We start from the raw sequence: 20,112 nt of genomic DNA, 5'->3' as shown, positions 1-20,112 counted from the left end.
TTAAATTATTCGTTGCAGAAAACCTTTAACGATAAGTATATCTGGTTATGTAGATGGCGATAAATATTACGAACCGATGGATTTAAGAATTCGAGAATTTCTGAATCAAAATGATTAGAAATTCAGGTATCTTTTTGACCAGGTATATTTTGAAATTCAAGTATCTACATGGATTTATGTTCTTTGGAAACCAGGTATTTTTTAATTTGGATATCTAGAAATTCGGAAACCTTTTCGAATTCAGATACACAAACCGAGAGCTGGGAATTTAAATATCCTGGGACCAAATGTCTTTGGAATTTAGGCATTTTGAAATTCAGGTACGTAGCTCGGAATTTAGATACCGTGCAAGTTAAAATTCCGCAAAGCAAACGAGGAATTCTAAATTTAAAATTTTAAGCTCCCCGAATTTGAAACTTGCAAAGAACCAAGAAACCAAGAGTTCAAAAATCTAATCGCACCATACACCGAAGCAGCGGATAAACGGACGAAATTATTATTCGAGGCAGGATCGATTTATCCCGTTCTTTGTGTGTTAATAAACTCGCAGAGTTCTGCCGAATTTCATTTGCTGAAAATATTGTCGCTCGAATTCCTCGACAGCGGGCATTTTGAAAGTGTAATAAGGCACACGCGAGTTAACCGTATCAATGTATCGGCGCTACGATCAACAAATCGGCCATTTAAGAGCGATCGAACGGAGAACGGAGATTTGTTTTGTATGTGTAACAATTTACATAATCTGAGTCTGCAATCGCTGGTCTAGCGGGTCTAGCTTCGATCAAACGTAAGGGGAAAGCCGAAAGTTTCGTTACAATCGTCCATTTTTCTTTTCGTTGGCTCTTGCACATGGTGTAAGCATAACGCGCAGAGTTGTGTATGGAAATAGTTACATTATCGTAACGCAATTTCTCTTGTCGCTACGTATTTTATAATATTTCATTGTTCCTTTACGATTCACATCAGAGTATTGTCTTGTTCGGCGAACAAAATATTTTCTTCGCATTATTTAATTTGATAAATATCTCAGTTGTAGGTTTTTGAAAGTTTAATCAGTCAGGTACTTAGAGATTTAGATTGGAATTCAGGTAGTGCGAATTGGAATTTAAGGACTTGGATATCTTGGTAACTTAAATAGGATAATATTTGGGAATTTAAATGGATTGGGAATATTTGAGATTCAATTAGTTTGGAAATTTGGATTTTGAGGCCTCCAATATGTTAGTAACTTAAACAATTAAAACTAAGATGTCTTGGGTATTTGAATATCGGAAACTCAATTCTTTATAATTTGATTTTTTTATTGACAAACGACTTAAGGACTTATACCGGTCCTTTTACCGTTACTTTTACTATTTCCTTGGATTCTCAGAAGTTAAATTGTATGAAAATATCACAGCTGAATGAAGAAATTTTTTTCGTTGAAAAACATGGTTTTATTCTTATTTTCTAGAACGTTTATACATATTCAATCGATGATCCAGATCTCCTCGCTTTCAACGTATTCGTTCTACGTGCAATCGTAGTGAATCAGCTCGAAGGATGGCTGGTTGAGAGCAGAGCGAATCTCCATTCTCTTTCTGACATCGCGTTGGTCTACGATTGCCGATTTCGTAGCACGATTCCACCTTCCTCGGACGTTATGTTTCAATTCGAGACGATTTTATGGAAAGTGAAAGCAAACGCAGCATCGTTTGCCAGTGATCAATTAGTCTTTGTCTAAATCGTACGATTCCCACGATGCGGGAGAGTAACTAGTCCATTTCGAGATCGAACGAATGTCGATCTAAATAGCCCATTGCAATTCTAAATATCTTTCGTTATAGAAACGCTGTTATAATTCTAAATAGTTTCTTGATATTCCATGGTCGATGAATTTTGCAAGACGCGCGTAATTTACGGATGCAAATATTTGGCATTCAGATAGTTCGAGAATTTAGGTATTTTCAAATCTCAAATATTTGGATGCTCTGGAAATTAGAATATTTTAAGCTGTCAAATCTTTGAAATTCAGGTAGAATTGGAATACATATATTTTAGGTTTTCACATATTTAGAATTTTGATGGCCTGCGAATTAAAATAGTTTAGGCTTTCGAAAGCAAATTCCTAAAAGGAAATTTATCTTTTATAACAGAGACATGCCTAAATATCCAAAATTATATTTATATTTAGTACTCTAGTCGATTCATTTTCTATCCGGGAATACATCGGGAAGAATTTCATCCACGCGACGATTCATCCTTCTTTCTTACAACTTTACGTAACCAGTTAATTATCGCTGGGTCGATCGACTCTTCGTCGTGTTCTTCTTGCCTAATCGATCGCTATCGCGACGATACTCGGTCAAAAACATGAAAAGTCGAGCGCGTAGCTTTCTTTCTAGCCCTGAAGGAACACCTGTGTCCTCGGTTTATGTAAAAGCGCAACGATTGAACGAGCTATCGACGGAGAAAATCTTTCTAGAGCACACGGAATCCACTCGGGGATACATAAATCAGCCTCGAGATCGAGAGTTGCGAATCGAGGATTCTAGATCCGCGGATGAATGGATCGTGGACTACTTCTGTTTTCTTCGCTTCAACGTAAAATATAGTAAATAGCCAGCAAATGTATAAGAAGATTAACGTATGATAGATTTAGATGTATCGTGATATATTTTCGTTAGAAAAATAAAATCGGAATAATGAAAGTGACCGTAGTAGAACACAGCGATGCAAAGATCAAGCAAATGATTTAGTTCTTAATCTTGCACGTCTCAATTTTCTATTTCCTAATCTTCGATTTAAGGGTTAAGTCGTAACTCACATTACGCGTCAACGACACCTGTCTTTGTCTTAGGAAAGAATCTTTCTTCGTAAAAAGCGTAAAAATTTGCAAACGTTTCCTCGAACAAATTAACATTTCACCGTTCCATGGCTATTTCAATCTCGACCACATTACAATATTCATAACAGCGTCGTTAAGTGTCAAGGTAACGGCAACGGAGGATTTATTTGCCAACGAATGATTTAAGATCCTTCTCGAGCGCATCCTCGACTTTCTAAAACGATCGATCGACTTCGTCCCGGCACACAGAGTCATCACGAACTCGCCCTCGCTACGTTTCGAAGAAAACGATTTTCCCGAGACGATTGAACGTGTTACGTTATAGTCGAGTGGAACAATCCCTTTTCTGAAAGGAGAACGGTCCTCGTTTCCGCTCGTAGATCGATCGACCGGATATTGCCCGCGGCCTCGCGTGTCGATCCTCGTCCTCCGTGATCTAGATCCTCCGGTGCATTCAGACGTTGTCCCCGTGGCTTCGCGCAGCTGAATTTCGGTCTTCGACTTTCTAATGCGAATTTCGAGTTTCGAAGCACTTTGTACGACTGAATGCTATTTGATTCAAAATGGATCAGGTCAGATTAGATTAGCTTAAATTAAATCAAGTTAGATAGATTAGCTTAGATTATGACGATAATACGTTAAATTTGATTAGATTTTTAGGTAGGCAAAAAGTTAAGGATTCGTGTAACAGCTTAATTGCAATCATCAATGAGACCCGTAATCAATTACGAAACGACCTGCTTAGAGGTTCTTTACACGAATTCACCTGCACATAATACAGTCGTCGCTCGTCAAGTAGCCTTTCCAGACGTCCTTGAATTTTCTACTTTTAAAAATAGAAAGGGAAAAGCAGAAAGAAATATTTACTCGGTATGGACATTTTTACATGTTTCTTCTCTTTGATCCTTACTGAAATAGTAAGTAGCTATGTAACAGTAAAAATGACTGGAAAGTACTATACTTTATATATTCCTAGCGAACTGTATTAGCAAACAAGTTTGATATCGTTGGAAAGTGTTTGATCCGCTACCAGATCTAGTGAAATTACAGCGAGTGAAAGAAGCAAAGTTTTTTAGTTTATTTAAGTAAAGTTCCGTTCTCAGGTGTGAAGTATACAGTGCACAGGAATTATATAAACTGCTGTGTGGAACTTTGAAGTAAGATTTGATCAAAAACTGTTAAGTAACTCAAGGAAGAATATCGTAAAACAGGCAGATGTAAATCATTGTTCATTGTAATGAACTTTTATGTAAGGCAAAAAATTAAATTCCATTTTTTTTTATATAAGACGAAAAATGATCATTATACGCAAGCAATACCAAAAATTCGTTGTACGAAAGCTTGTACCCGACGAGTGAAAAGAGCGTAAAATCGTTTGTAATGAGAAAAGTAACCATATGATTATCTGGCAAGTATCCAAAGGCGTGGCATCGATCGTTTTTAAACTGTACAACGTTCGCGATACAGAATCGGGGAAAGTCGTTCGCCATGGAAACGAGTCACGGCCGATGTGCCGGTTTTACGTAAGGTGAAAATCGTCTTTAAGGCGAAAGAGGATCGCCACGGATGCAAAGGAAAGAAAGAAACCGTGCAACCATGCGTACGATCATATCTTGCATGAATCACAATTTTCACATAACTGCACATTTCCATTTCTCCCTGGGGCAACGTAAACGATTCTTTAAGCTCGCGTATATTTGCTCGAAATCTATCAAATGCTTACATTCGCGTTACTTCTTTGTCCTAAGAAGACGACAAACCGACGAACATTATGTTACATTTTTCAAAGAAAAAGTTCCCATAAAACTTTCATGTAAAACTATCGTATATAGGAAATCTATGAAGAACTTTTTCATTAATATCGAAAAAACAAAATTCTGCAAGTCCGTCAACTTCTTACGTTATCGTTGCTTCTTCGTCCTTAGAAAACGACGAATTACCAAACAGTATGTTACGTTTGATATTAAAAAACTCATTTCTCAGAGTTTATCAAACTTTTAGATTTTTGGTTCCACGAGGTCGCGGTACATGAAATTCCCGACGAGTCCTCGACGAATGGTTACGGTACAGGAGACGAAAGAGCACGGCTCATCAGGAATTGTACGCACGTTAATGGCGGCCGTGTTGCTCGATTTCGTATTCACCACGAGGGCCGCGATCGACCAAGACGTCGGTGGACGTTTTCGTGACGCGCTAAGCGAAACAAAATACCACAATCGGGTGGTTCATTCCTATTACAAGATCTGACGAAACTTTACTTGACTTTGTTGCTCTCGCTGGATCCCTCCATTCTTCGTTTCCAACGTTCCTTTCCCACATTTATTCAATGACGATCATTTCGCGGAATTTATTTATTACTCGTTCGAGCGTTTCGTCGATTGTAAAGCAAATCGGAGTTATCGATAGGTGTAGTTATCGATGCATTTGACGATGTTTGACATCGTTGGATCTTCAAGGTTTTCAAAAAATGAAATGGATCGAATTATACGTATATGAATGTAAGCTTTAACGATAGAAGTAAGATTAATGATAATTTTGTACTATGAAAATGATGAGATGTAAAGAGCATCGAATCAATTTTGACATGAGATAGGAAGAGATTATTAATTGGCTCAGTACTTAAGCAAGGATCGCGAAAACGGGGAAAAGAAGTCTGCCGTGCCAGAAACAATTCCGTTGGCCGTTTTGTGGCTTGCAAAGAGGCACCGTTACCCGCTCGTGTTCCTACGTGCTCGACCTGAATTAATTCCGCTGCAACGCGGCCATTGTGCTCCGACGAGGACTTTCGAGTGCGCCACCGTTGATCCACTGCACATGTTCGAATTTCATCGATCCGAATGATCGAAGCTCTGACTTCCAGTGGCTTCGTTTAACCAGTTAGACGAAATTTCTTTTCTACCCTAAATTTTCTAGTAGTTTGGTACTCTCGTGTAGCTTTTTATTTGGTCCTGTTTGAAAAAGTTTGAATCCTGTTTGATAAAGTTTGGAGCAGTTTGAAGTAGTGGCATGTTAGATTTCGGAGTTTGAACAAGTTTGAGAATTGATCTAGGTGTGCTGAATGATCGATGGATTATAAAGTTGGTACTTTTCTGTAAACGCTCGATGTTTGTTCTCTTTTTCTCTTTTATTGTATTTCATCGAGAATAAGGAGCATTTACTAACATTGAAAAATTCGTTCAAAACGACTACTCGATCGCTGTTTAGAGAACTTCGCTAAATTATGTGCTTCGCGGATAGGTTGCCCAAGAGCAGTACAATCGCCACAATTATCCGCGCATTTCATGTACGATCGGCTTAAACGTGGTCTTTCATAAGACTAATTGCTTTTAATTGATCGAACGGACGCAATGTTCGAGCAGAATCGAGGGATCGATCAGAAAATTCCCGCTTTTCAAGACTGACGAATGATAGATGGCAATAATGCAACGCTAAGAGATGCTAATTGCGGCTAAATTGCACGAAGGCGTACAAGAATCTCTGAACAAAGTAAATTCATTCCTATCCGCTCGGAAACTTTACGTATTCTCTCTTGAACCTGACCAGTGCATATTTGAAACGTGTATTTTCATCTACGCTATCGCAGATCTCAATCTCTTCTCTATTTGAAAGAATAATTTCTAAATAATAAATATTTCAAATAATGTTCCACTTACTATATGACAAATAATATATATATATATATATATATATATATATATATATATATATATATATATCAATTGACGTTACGTTATTTATTATAGAATAAATTCGATAAATTTATATCCAATATTGAACAAACATTTATTAATATCCACTAATTTATACTTTCATAATAATACCGTGAGAAAGTAAAATAAAATAAAATTTTTGCCAGGAATTTAATCACTAACCACGAAAAATTCTTCTGTTTCAGGCTGAAGGAATTGATCGTAGCCATGAACCTCGCGCTGCATGGATTTTTGTTGCAAGGTGAGTCTCGTCAACCTAATTCTCTCCTATCATCTCCCCTATCAATCTAATTTACCGATTCGAAATATTCGAAAGAAAGATGTTACCGTCGATTTGTCAGCAACAAGTTTAGTGGAAATTTCGAGTAAAATTCAACTCCCCTCGCGAATCAATCGTTGCCTCGGTTGCACGCATGTGCTCGAAATAATGGAATGCAATATGGTGCATCGCGGGAACAATGCATCCGAGGAGGAATACGCAGCCTCGGATCGAGGGTTGACCTAACTCAACTTGCCTCGTTGCATACGAGGTCCTCGAAAGTCGGAGGGAAACCGAACAATGCGTGGAGGAAGTGCAAATGGCATGCAACTGGCTGCATGGAGTGCATGCACTGCATCCTTCTGTACTTTATCGCTCTACTACCTTCCATTTTCTTTTTCTTTTCTCTTTTTCACTACGTTCGCTACGTACGTTTCAATGCCATCCGTTAAATTAAATGTTGTTCTATCGTCGTTATCACCATTGATGGTTGAAGAACATCTTATAACGAACTTTTCTTATATTTTATACTTTTAACCTGTGATAATAAGTATCATCGGAAATTGACGCACCTGACTTTTTCATATTCCGTATATTTAACCTGCGTAAATTTACGTTAACCTTTACGTTTAATCGACGGAAATAAGATACGTAAAAATTGTAAAATATTTACCAGTGTCTCAGAAATTCAAGTAATTTTAATCGACATGTCCAATTAATGATCGCGCCGATCGATCCTAGTTGGTAGTCGCAAGGGAGAGAAATGAAGAAACTAATGGCAGGTTCTTGAGCAATTAGCGTTGCCTGGACAGAATGGCGTATGTGTGCACCGAAACTATTCGCGATTCTTCCGCCGTACGAGATTCTCTCCTTTCCTCCCATCGGCACGATTCATTCGCGATTCTCGTATCGTGGCCGACGTACGGTCTCGTGTTTACGTTCACGTAGGAAACACCTTGACTCGACACGAAAACCCAGTTAGTATCGCGATACACCATCTACACGCGAAGACGTGCCTCGTGATATCTACCACCAATTAGACACGTTTTTTGAATAATTTAATTACTTTGCTAGAATTTTTGATTAGATTAAATTTCCTTTGTTCCTTTTTTATTTTGCATTAAATATTGAATTATGCTTGTAGGATCAGTGAAATTTTTTTTTAATATACCCGTTACTACGTCGTATTTTTCTTTCACTCTTACATTTGAAAACTCAAACCTGTACATCTGTTTCGTATATTAAGTCAATCATTTTTTCCAGAAAAGTCCTCGATAATACAGTTTAAACAAAATACTCCGAAACCGAATTCCTCTCTAAACGAAAATACGTACTTCTCAGTCATCCTCCCACGCTGTTTGCTAAAAAAAATCCCTGTGTGGTATAGTATACACGCCTTAAACCCAAATCAAAGGCTTACTATTCTCCACGAGAAACATTCGAGACTCTCGACAAGGCTTACAAGGAGGAAGATACATAAGTCGATTCACCGGAGACGGACGCAAAGGATTTTCTGGGAAGACAGGAGGATGTACGAGCCGCAATAAAATCGCAAGCAAGTGGACGTACACTGACGTTCAAAAGTTTGGAATTTCTACGCGTTCTATAGAACCAGGAATTACCTTAACAGCTTTAATACCTCGGAAAATTCTTCGATGAAGGATATTTTGGGAGAAAGTTCTCAGGGCTCTGTCTCCGAATTTCACTATCTCAGAAGATTCTTTGGTAAAAGATACGTTGAAGAATTCATTCGACGAACAAATTTTCTCGAGGTAATAAAATTGCCAGGCGATCGAACGTGCCTACGGATTCTATTCTAATTTCCTAGTTATTGATTTATCGTTAACTTTTGTACAAATTAGGCAATACTCGAATACTGTTACTTCGAGTCGACTTATGAACAGTAGTGTATACGAACGTCCCACGTGGTTCGACCGCGATGCATACGTTTCACGGACGGATGTCCCACGAGGCTGCATTCCTTGCCCGATGCAACTTCCATTTAGCTCCTACGTGAATGTAAATACGCTTGTACAAAGGTGGATTCGCACGTTTCGCGGCTGGTGGTCCAGAGACGCGACTCTTCCAACACGCAAATGGCGAGTGTAATGAATACAAAGCCTGCCGTTTGCGTCCAGACCAGGAATTTTATGTATCGTTCCTCGGGGATGGCTTGTTTTAGTGTTCGAAGCTTTGACTATACGTATCCCGTATTTCTCGACAATGCAACGGCGGTAGGGTTTCTCGTGTTGAGATTAGCAATGTCTATGGAGACTGGAATTTAGGTACTTTGGACGTTTCAGATATTTTATTTCAGCTGTTAGATATTTTAGTCGAAAAATTACTTTGGAAAATATCGAAACGCACATGTCGTTGTAACATGCGTACATTGTAGGGAATGGTATAAAATCACTTTAGACAAATGCTCATTCGTCATTAAGAGAGAATATTTAAAAAAAAAGAGAGAATTAATTGTTTCATGGGAGATAGATTATCTGACAGTTTGAAATCAATAATTCCGTAAAAATTTCAATTTACGCTGTCGTAAGACTTTCTTGAGGCGTCCCACGGTTGCATTTCTACCGAAAGATGAGCGAAAACCGCCCCCGCGGTTACTACACGAATGCAATAATCAATGAGTCATTCGTTGTCTACGAAACTCACGACTGCTTGCCTTTTATTGGCGATCTGTTCGACCTCTTTTAAGGTCGTTCGTACGTTTTCTCGTTACGATGCTCTCGTTCTGCGTAGATTGATCATCTTCTTAGGACCATGTCCTTAGATATATATAATTGCAAATACATCGACAACATTTGGAGCAAGTTTGTAAATGCAGTGGCAGCCAGCGACTCGATTAACGAGATTTCAGACTGTTCACAATTCTGTCAAGGAGATTTTAAAGGAAATCACACAGTGACCGACAGAGTACCGAATAAATTAGCAAACGGATCGATTGGATTAGAAACGAAGTCGTAACTTGATCTAGGGAATCAACTGGAAAGCTATCAAAGAGATATCCGATACGGTTATAGGTTGACGTATATTTCTGAGAATACAGTTGCAAATTGTCAATGCAGTAAGGTTCAGCGAGTATAAACTCGCAGTGATTAATGGATTCGTGGGTAGTGAAATTCAGTAATGGATTTCTAATCGTAAAACAGATCGACTCTTGTTTTGAAACAGACTCTGATTTCGAAATTAGTTTGGAAGCCTAATGATATTTGAGATTATATCACGGCCATGCTTATAGCAGCGAAGAATTATTTTACACCGATAGTCAACGAATCTAAACGATATATTTGTTTTACCTCGTCTTGAGTTCCTTTTTCCAAATTGAACACTGCATAAGAGTACTAAAATTGCAATAACAAACGTTCGACCCTATTATCATGGAGAGAAGAAGTACTCGTCGATCGAAAAGAAAATGTCGATACACTGTTCGTTTGGCATTTCGAAGCGGAGTTATGATCCATTTTCCTTGGTTTGGAAAACGCGGAAATAGACTGGTATCTTTTCGATCGTTCGAGAAATATTCTTCCGCATTGTTCACGCTTCTGCCTGGAAGCGGCGTGCCACGCAACCCGGTTCGTTCACCATCGGGCAGGGACTTTCTTCTCTCGATCGCGATACGCCGCGATCAACGGTGCTCGTTTCCATGCGTGGCGTCAACGCGGCGCACGCCCTCGCATCGTAAACGTACAAATGATTCAACCATTTGCGAATGATTCATTCGCGACGTTGTTCGCAAATTCGTGCTGTCCATCATTCTCCTGTCTGCTTCATTTCGCTCACCATTTTGATACTTATCGAATGGTACAGCGAATATTATAGCGGTGTAAGAGATTTTGAGAATTCGTATCTTCTATTCCTTGGATATCTTAACTTCTAAATGCATGTAATTGAAACTTAATTGCATAATCAGACTGCGGATATCGCGAATTCGATATAAATTCGACGTAACAAACTCGTTTCAACAAGTTCAGTTTTATAGATTCAATTGCATGAGTTCTACTTTATAAATTTGATTCGAGAAGTGTAATGTATCAAATTCACTTTCTAGATTCAATTTTATAGACTCGGTCTTATAAAATAGCTTTTGCACATTCAGTTCAATAAATACAGTTTATAAAATTCGACTTAGAATTCTCCGAATACAACTAAAGAAATGTGATCGAACAATGTTCCTTAAATGGTTAAACATTCGTTACGTAAGTAGACATTATTGCAAAGTATACATTTCGTTAAACTTCTGATTACTCACACGCAAAAAATAATAATTTTAAATAAAGAATATTTGATAGTAGGAAAAATTAGCAAATTTACTGATGCACTATAGCTGTATGTGTTAATATAAACGGAGCTCTACTTCTTCTTCTTCTCCTGTAGAATCTCCTACTCAGGATTATATAATCACGCATAATGTGCGGGCATTAATCGAAAGGTCGTCAAAATTGCGACCCCGGTCGCGGGTAACAGGCCTAGAAAGTCCAGAGAATTGTCCAGTCACTCTATAAATAACCAGCACGCCGCATATTAGCAGAATTTTGCATAACGACTCGAGCGAACGAAATAATTGACTTTCGCTTTTGCGGAGCCATGCTGATTTTACCTGCACGCGATCATAATACCGTCAAGTATAATCGCGTTACAATGGAGTATCGATCGTCCGTCTAATTAGAGGATCGAAGTAAAGTTTAATAATCGATCGTTAGGCTTTCAGATACGAACTTCAATGTCTGCCGAAATCGCTTCGTAGCTCGTTGAACTTGTTAAACGTGACTTTTAGGTTAAGTTTTATAAGGTGATTCACATATACGAGGAACATACAGAACGACTATGACGAGTATATTATTTTTGTTTAATTAGGCAATCGATGTGAAGTTTAATCACTTATTAGGCTTTGATACATAAAGTGCAGCGTCTGTTGAAATTATTGGCTCGTAGCTCATTGAACTTGTCAATTGAACTTCGATTTTTAGGTTAGATTTTATAGGGCGATTCATATGTACGAAGCTTACGCAGGATCAATATAGTAAGTTCGTTTTCGTATTTTTTGTATTTGTCCGCTTGATGTTTCCGCAATTACTTTCTCCGCGATCATTCGATAGATATAAATCGAATTATCTGGATAGGCGTTTAATTAAGTAAAATGGTACAGGAGCTTTTTTCAATGATAGATCGGCCTCGAAATACGATCCTGTAACGATCATCGTCGGCGTACTTAGTTAACCTAACAGATTCACTTCCTTGCCAATTAGACGCGACACGATTTAACGCTTGTGAATTTCGCAAATGCTATCCACTTGTAAACGTTAATCGTTGCAATCTAGACACACTTATCTTAATACTGAGATCTGACTTTAAAATTCTGTATATTGATACGTATAATCTTTCACATCGGTGGTATTTCTTGATCTTACGCGTGTACAAATCTATTTGAACGGAAAGTTAAAACGATTATCCTATTAACAAAATTATTCTACTCATAAATACTAAACTAGCGATTATTCTATTAACGAATCCTGAACTATTAATTATTCTGTTAATGAAGTTATTCCGTCAACAAATCCCAGACTATCAGTTATTCTATTAACAAGATTATCCCTTAATTATACATCTACTAATAAATCCTCAACCATTACTTTACTAATAAAACTGTCGAAAGATCTTCAAAATCTCGTAAAATCCTCTTAATCTTATTCTAGCACTCAAAATATCGAAGATTTAAAAATCACGTTTCTCTCATCTTTTCTATTTCCTTGAAAACCTCGAATCTAACTTAAACGCGTATCCTTAGTAATTATACATCTTAAATTAATTTGGTCGATCTTTTTAAAAATAAAGCAGCGTAAGTAGTACACACACATATATATATAGCGTCTTTTACGAGGAGCCGCGTATTTTCTGGAATCTCGTTTGGCTGAGCACACTTTTCTCGACTTTTCTCGTCCCCACCTCGAGCACAGTTGGCTATCCTGTTCTCGCCACCTGGTTGTCTGACTTTTCTTCTTACGTAACCGCGTAACTGCGGCGCAAGGATGCGGTTAGACCTTTCGAAGCGTGTCTCTGGCCGATGTCACGTAAGACGCGAGTCAGTCAGTCACGATCTTAATTTCACTCTCTCACGTTGTCGAATAATGCCCATCATTATGCATCGATGCGATTGTATTTCGGAAATTTTGTCGAGAAACGGATCTTCCATATTTTTGTATCTTTCTTTTATTCTTGAGGTTTTCTTTCAAATTATTTGATACAGAAATTGAAATTGAGCACATGAATGTATGTACCTAATTTCTGTGTCAAATAATACAACATTGTATCACGTAAATGCATGCATGTAATTATTCTATCGAATAATTCGAAGAAAGCCTGAACCATTTGAATCATTTCTAAGTTGAAGAACCGTAGTTTTTTCTTTTAGATCCTTGTATGTTATTCTTAGCATTCCAAGACATGATTAACTAATGCGTCCTTATGATACTTTCAGTATTGTTTCGTGACCCACTGTGTGCACGTTACCATTTTAGTGACGTAGGTAATTGAAGCTTTTGTAACAATGACGGCCGATATTTTGTCATAAACTTATAATGAAATTGAAGAAATTTCCTGAAATATTCTGTGCTCTGTGTTAACGAGAGCTGTTAACAATTATTATAATAATTTATAAAGACATAAAATAGGATCGCAAAAAGAACTCCTAAATACTTAAAAATGAATCATACAACACAGCTTCTCCTTTCTACCAATAAGCAGATGGAAATAAAATCGTAAATCAATGAAAACCAAGTCGTCTTAATGAAATCGAAATTCCTTCGAAGAAATCAAGCGACGACTGTTTTTCCGGACAAACAATTTCTGGGCTGCGTGCCTGTAATTGTGCGCAATTATATAGACTGTTAAACATGGCGGTGTTCTTAGGGGAAGCACGAAAGTCGCCATGTTGTTATCAATGCCTCGCTCTAATAAAGTGTACGGACCGTGGCGAGGAATGTTTGGAAAAAAATGAAAGCGAAGCGCGAAGGGGGAATAATTCAACGGCGTTTTACCGGAACAATTTCTACGAATTAAAACCGTTTTAAATATTCTCGTGGAGGAGAAAATTCCGATTGAGCAATATATAGGTTAAGTGGAAATGTTGAAATTCCCTAGACGATCGTGAGACTAATTATGAAACTATTTGGGGAAAGGTTTGATATATCGCAGTTTGTCTAATTACATTTAGTTTAACTGGAAAATTAATTCGATTAATTTCATTTTCAAATCAATTACTTAGATCAGAAGTGTGTCTTATTAAATTCTAAATAAGAACAAATTGCAAATGCATACATACATTACGCATTTTGTGTTCGAAATATTGAGACATAAAAGAGCTATTTATATAAAAATCGACGCCGAGAAAAATACCCTGGTCGCTGAATAAATAAAGCAACAATTGCGTGACATTGAGTAGCCGATAAAATGGGATTACAAATTCACTGGTGAAATACGCAAACTATAAAATATCAAGCACGTATCGCACACTTCACCGCGCAATACATACCACATAAATAATGCATCGTCGCTCTGTCTTTTACCTTGATCGTCTCTCGATCTTTTATCTTCGGCGATATATTATACAATAATCTCCAGTTTACTCATTTTGTTCCGTATATACGCTATAAAATGCTCGCATATGTTTTTCGACCGACTAATCCAGTTTTTTTCGTCCATTATTTTTTATGAACAAATTTTTATTCGAAATACTCTGTTTCTATAAATTTTATTACCGCGGAAATTTTGTTTTGAATTTTGCACAAATTCTTTATCTTCATTTTGGACCTTGATTACCTTTGGATTTTTACATCTAAGTAGAATATAGAGATTACGTTTGTATAAGTTTGCTTTAATTGTGTCGGATTTTGCTAATCGTCGTCTTGCGGAGTTTTCTTTTCATCTCAGTTCCACTGGGCCAAGGAGAATTCGTACGCGTAAAATCGGTGGAGGAGAAAATTTTGTGTTTAGAAATCGTGGAAAAATTGTGCTAAGATATCCTTGAAAAATTGTGATAGGAGTGTTTTCATAAAAAATACAGAATTATTTTATATTACGTTTCTAGCAAAGTAGAGTAGTCAACTGCAATCAACTAGCAATTAACAATTTACAATTACGAATAACAATTCGTTTACTAAAGAATCGAACGACTATGGAAATATAAGTTTACGTCGATATAAATTTTAATATAAATTAAAATAAATCATTTAAGTATAAATCGCGATAGATCACACTAAAACTCCGACAATGTATTCACATTTTTTAATCCAAGCTGTGTCTCAACAATTCAACTTTTCTCCCTCAGATTTTCAATAGCCGTTACATAATTTCTCTCCATTCACGAACATCACTTTTCTCGAAGTTGCAAATACCGTAATACGAAACGAGAAATTCCGCGCGATCTCCTAATTAATTCTAATTAATAGTCACCCGAGAGAGAACACAATGGCGCGTTTCATCCGAAGCAATTGAAGTTCGTCTGACGACCTTTCGTCGTCTCCACGTTCGAGTTTCGCCTTGCTGCATTGTCTGCCGCCAAAGAAAAATCCAGTCAGTTTTTATTTAGACTACTGCGTAATTAAAGCAGACATGCAATAGGGAGATATCGGAGATTCCTTCGATAGTCTGTGTGAAAAAAATCCCAGACGAGAATTGAATAATTTCGAGGAATTCTTGAAAGAATTTTCAGCTGACTCATTTCAGCTAGAATATCTTCTCTTCGATTAAAGATAAAACGAGCTACCGTATGTTCAACCATCTCGGAAAGGGGAAATTTTGTAATCGACTTTTTTCTGGCTTTTTGGTACGAATGCTTCATTGTACCGCAGCTTCTTATTGTTGTATACTAATGTATACTGTACACTGGTCGAAGCCCAGTGGCCATTCAGTGAAAATAGAAGTCGTCGAAAACGCCCACGTGGCGATCCTGCAGATCCTTTCACGTGGATTTTTACGCGACAAGCGCAACCAACCGAATCGCGCTACCGGCGACAGCCTTTTCCCTTCTCGAGGAAAAGTCGTTCACCGACTGGTGTTTTCGCATGATTTCCTGTGACCAATCTTCTATTAGATAACTATATAGACGTAGAGTCGGTGATAGATTTTATAGGCGGAGGTTTGACCCTTTCGTGTTCTCACAGTAGAAATATATCGCGTATATTGTTATTCTTCTAACGATTTTGGATTTTTCATTTTACGATATCTTTCGCGATATTAATTATGCGATCTCCCGGTGGTTACAGTGTTACGTAATGCTTGTGAAAGATTTAATTTAGGATAAGAATGGAGTCTGGATTGTTGGAAAAATGTAATTTTAATTTCAAACATACGATACAATATTTAAGATATACGTATTATATAATATCTATAAGATGATATCTACGACAAGCCTAACGTTTTTCAACCTACTGCTATTGTCAATTAAAATGTTCCGTTACGAAGAACAAAGCACGCGTGACAGAGGAAGATTTCTTGAGGATTCACGTGACTATCGGCAGTATCCACGGGAGTGACATTTATTGTGAATGACGTCCGCTTCCTTGACTCATTCATCTCTCTGCTCCTCAATGAAACTCCCTCGTGATTCGTACGCGCTTGCGTGAGTAGACACGTGTTCCTGTGTACGCGCGGCGATGACGACATGTGTCAGAAAAGTCGGAATCAGAGCCATGAATCACACCTACATTATGAAAAGTAAAGTCGACCGTATCAAATAAAAAATAACGAAACAAATGTTCTCTGTTAATATTGCAGAAATTTCTCAAAGACGCTTGTCCCTTGTCTTTCTTCTTCAATTAGCGTTGCTCGTAGTATCGTCCAGACCTACTGCACACGATATTTAATCTCATCTGTTAATTTCTTAGAAATTCTAACTAAAAGAATGTACATATTCATAATTCTAATTTATCTGATAATTATAATAATTTCTTGATAAATTTTTAAATATTGAAATGAGCGAATAAAGAAATATTTGATCGACAGATGTATGCACGTTAAATTTCCAATAACTGCCAAAAATAAAAAAAATATTCTCGATCAATGTAGCAGAAATTTCCCAAAAACATAATTATCTCCATTTTCTGACAATATCCGCAGCTCGCAACGTTGACAGTTTGACAACCGTAAGGCTGAATACGCGGCGATCCGAGGATACTTGTCGTGTCTTGTGGATAATCGGGAACTTCCGTTTCCTGCGCCGGCCCTCGAATAGCAATGACTCGGTTCTCGCCTCTTTCTTGCTTTCTTGCGCATAATGAACCAGCACGCACCGTCGCACGCCAGCACGTAATCCAGAAACCCACGGAAACGCGGCCCGGGAACGCCGCGTCCGCGTCGAAACCGGAAGTCGAGACACCAGTTACTAGTTACACTGGTTCGCCGCTTTACCGCTCCACGCTTGCTTCTCTTCTCTTCTCTTGCACTGTAAACACACTGTTTTGCTGCTGTTCTGCGTCGTAAGTTTCTAGAGAGCGATCCAGATTTGCATCGCGCTTTAAATGAAAGTAAAGTCAGGCAAGTTGGACAGACACTCTCATGCGAGCTGGAAAATTATTGGATTTGGTACTTTTATTTACGAGGTGTCTTTTGATATTTGAATATGTTGTCACGTTTGAAAATTTTAAGGTGATTTTGTAATTTATGCAACACATTGTATAAGCTATCTTTTCGAAAAGCTCATCAAACCACTTGAAATCATTCTATATCGTATACCGAATGTCTCACCAATTCTGCCACCCATAATTACGTTCTCATTTGCGATGATACGAAACAACGTTTCAGCTAAAATTTGTACGATATCGAGGAGGACATACCGTGCTTTCTAAATACGTTTTAAAACGTCCAGGTGCGACAAGAAAAAATTAATAAAGCCGCAATACGTTTCTCTCGATGCCATACGCCTCTTGTCGAAAACATTTCTCAGTATCGTGACGAATAAGCGAGTCGTTAAGGATGGTAGAGTTAAACGCGACACTCCGTATAATACTGTGAAAATTATTCAATTTCTAAAATTAGCGAAAAATCTAAAATTTCATAAACACACCATACCGATACACGCTTCTGTAATACAAGTATCGTTCGTCGACGTATGCAAACGTATACCAGCAGGATACCAGGTTTACTCGCGGCGATCGCACGGTACACGCGTTACGAAACCCGGTAAGCTGGCAGCTCGGCGGATTTTCGCCACGGAACGCAGAGATCGATAGATCGCGGCCCTACTCCGACGGAATACGCGTGTTTGCGTCGCTGCAAGTGCAGGTAGATCGGTTAAATCGAGATCGGCACGTTCCACCGTTGAAATAAATCGATCCGCTCGATAACCGCGCCGCTTTCGTTTACGAACTCCCTCGAGCGGTGTTCCCCTGTTAGAAACCGGTATGGCAACGATTTTGTTCTTTTTCTTCTGTTCTGATACGTATAGTGTACTTTTATGATCTCGGTACAGCGGAATTCGTGTTTCAACGAAATTCTTCGTCCTGCGTTCACAGGCTTGTCATTTTTCTCAGTTTCTCCGTGACTTCTCATATGTCGTTCCAAGCAAAGAATTTCATGGACCGATAGGTGATATTGGGCAAAAAGACGCGACGAAACTGTGAAATAAGCTTTCGCTCTGGAAGCCTCGATTTTCGAGAAAATCGAGGTTAAACAATATCAATGGATAATCATTTGGAATTTCTTTTTAAATGTGGCTTTTACTTTGTGTTATTCCGGTTTAATAACATCTTAATAACTCTATACTTTGAAGTTGTACTTGCTCTTTCGTCGTAGATTTTCTCTTTTGACCAATATCTTTACTGTTTCCATTAATCAAGTTACTAATGATTTAGGATATCGGGACAGTTTAGAAAACGCATACGTTAACGAAGAAATTCCATTGTTTCTGAAACATGGCTCGTACTTGATACTACTATTTGACCTGGATTGACATTGTCTGCCTACTCCGTCGAACAAGAACGCCATTCTGATTGTCCGGACACATAATTATGCTAATAAGTTCTATTTATAGTAGGCGATATACCGCGGAAAGTTCTTTCTTAAGTGACAAGATGAACGAAAACATGTGAGACAATTTAGAATGGTCGAGTTCCTATTGTTCTCTCTTCCGTATTAAAGTGGAACTAGGAAAGATTACAGTAATTGATGAAATAAAAGAAATTATATCTTTATGCACAAATTTATATCGAACGATAGAGAAGCTTTTGTCAAGTAATCGTGTTTACAGAAGTTTTTACATTAATTCTGAAGTATTCAGAGAGTAAACAGCTTCATACCATATCGAACATTTTGAAAATATCGAATAATCTTGAATATTTTTTAAGAATACGATTACGAACTAAATTTTATTGATACATTGTTAAAATTCCAAGATAAAGCAAAACATATTGAAACATGGCGGATATTCTAAAATTCCAAAAATTCGAATCGCTCCAACTGGTACCAAAACACGTTTCGACACCAAAGAAAGAGATCTCTGCGAGAAGCGCGAAGGAGAGGACCCATCCGGGATCATCCAGACTGTTAAATATTTATGAGGACGTTCGAGCATTATCCGAATTCTCATCCTTTGTAAACTTTCACCCGGCTGTGCTCTCGCTTTTTTCCTTGTCGCTGGAACACCGAGAAATATTGATGTATTAGAAACCTGAGAGTCGCCGGGCACAGCACCAGAGAGACTTTCTACATCGGCGACAAGTCATCTTGGCCACCTGTTAAATATTTATTCTTCGCTGACTGCCGGGAAACGCAAGTGCGAACAATGGATCTGATAGGAGAGGATCGGATCTTACAATTAGTTATGGATGATGTTGCTAGGGAAAAGCGACGTGTTATCATTGGGCATGTCACTAGACCGCGAATATTTATGCAAAAATTCATATCTTCACGAATATAGAAAATATTATATTTTGGATATTCTCTATACTTTGAAATATATTTGAAACGTTATATTTGAAGAACTTGTGCGGGCATAAAGCATAAAATTATTTATATTAAATTTGGGTTATCCTCCAATATTGATATTGGACAACTGTAATTGTACGTTCTGAAACGAAATAATCGTCAAGTTCCGGAGATTTTGGAAAGAGAAATTTAATTTTGCTTTCTAAAAAGTTCTCCGCATATCATGTGATTAATGACGATAAATTATAACTGGCGAAAAGAAGAGACTTACGAAATTCGAATTAGTTCTATAATTTCAAAACAGTTGTCGCCCTCTTTTTCGATAATGTAATTGCCATCTTCCGCGGTGTTTGCGAAGAAAAAAGTTAAATTTAACTTTCTAAAAT

The 20,112-nt window shown here is 37.8% G+C and overlaps 1 protein-coding gene across 12 annotated transcripts in view; it reads left to right on the top strand.

Moving 5' to 3' along the window:
- Positions 1–20,112, top strand: part of LOC100742440 (FK506-binding protein 5-like) — a 62,610-nt gene that overhangs the window by 27,393 nt on the left and 15,105 nt on the right. For all 12 annotated transcript variants that reach the window (XM_033322404.1, XM_033322401.1, XM_033322406.1 and 9 more), the window contains one exon: positions 6,723–6,778. In XM_033322404.1, coding sequence (XP_033178295.1) covers positions 6,745–6,778 — 34 coding nt within the window. In that variant the 5' untranslated portion in view covers positions 6,723–6,744. The remainder of the gene's footprint in view (positions 1–6,722; positions 6,779–20,112) is intronic.

Source organism: Bombus impatiens, unplaced genomic scaffold (assembly GCF_000188095.3).
Source record: "Bombus impatiens unplaced genomic scaffold, BIMP_2.2 scf_0637, whole genome shotgun sequence".
Lineage (NCBI taxonomy): Eukaryota > Metazoa > Arthropoda > Insecta > Hymenoptera > Apidae > Bombus > Bombus impatiens.
Note: the sequence above shows the minus strand (reverse complement) of the source record. Positions and strands in the feature narration are given on the sequence as shown.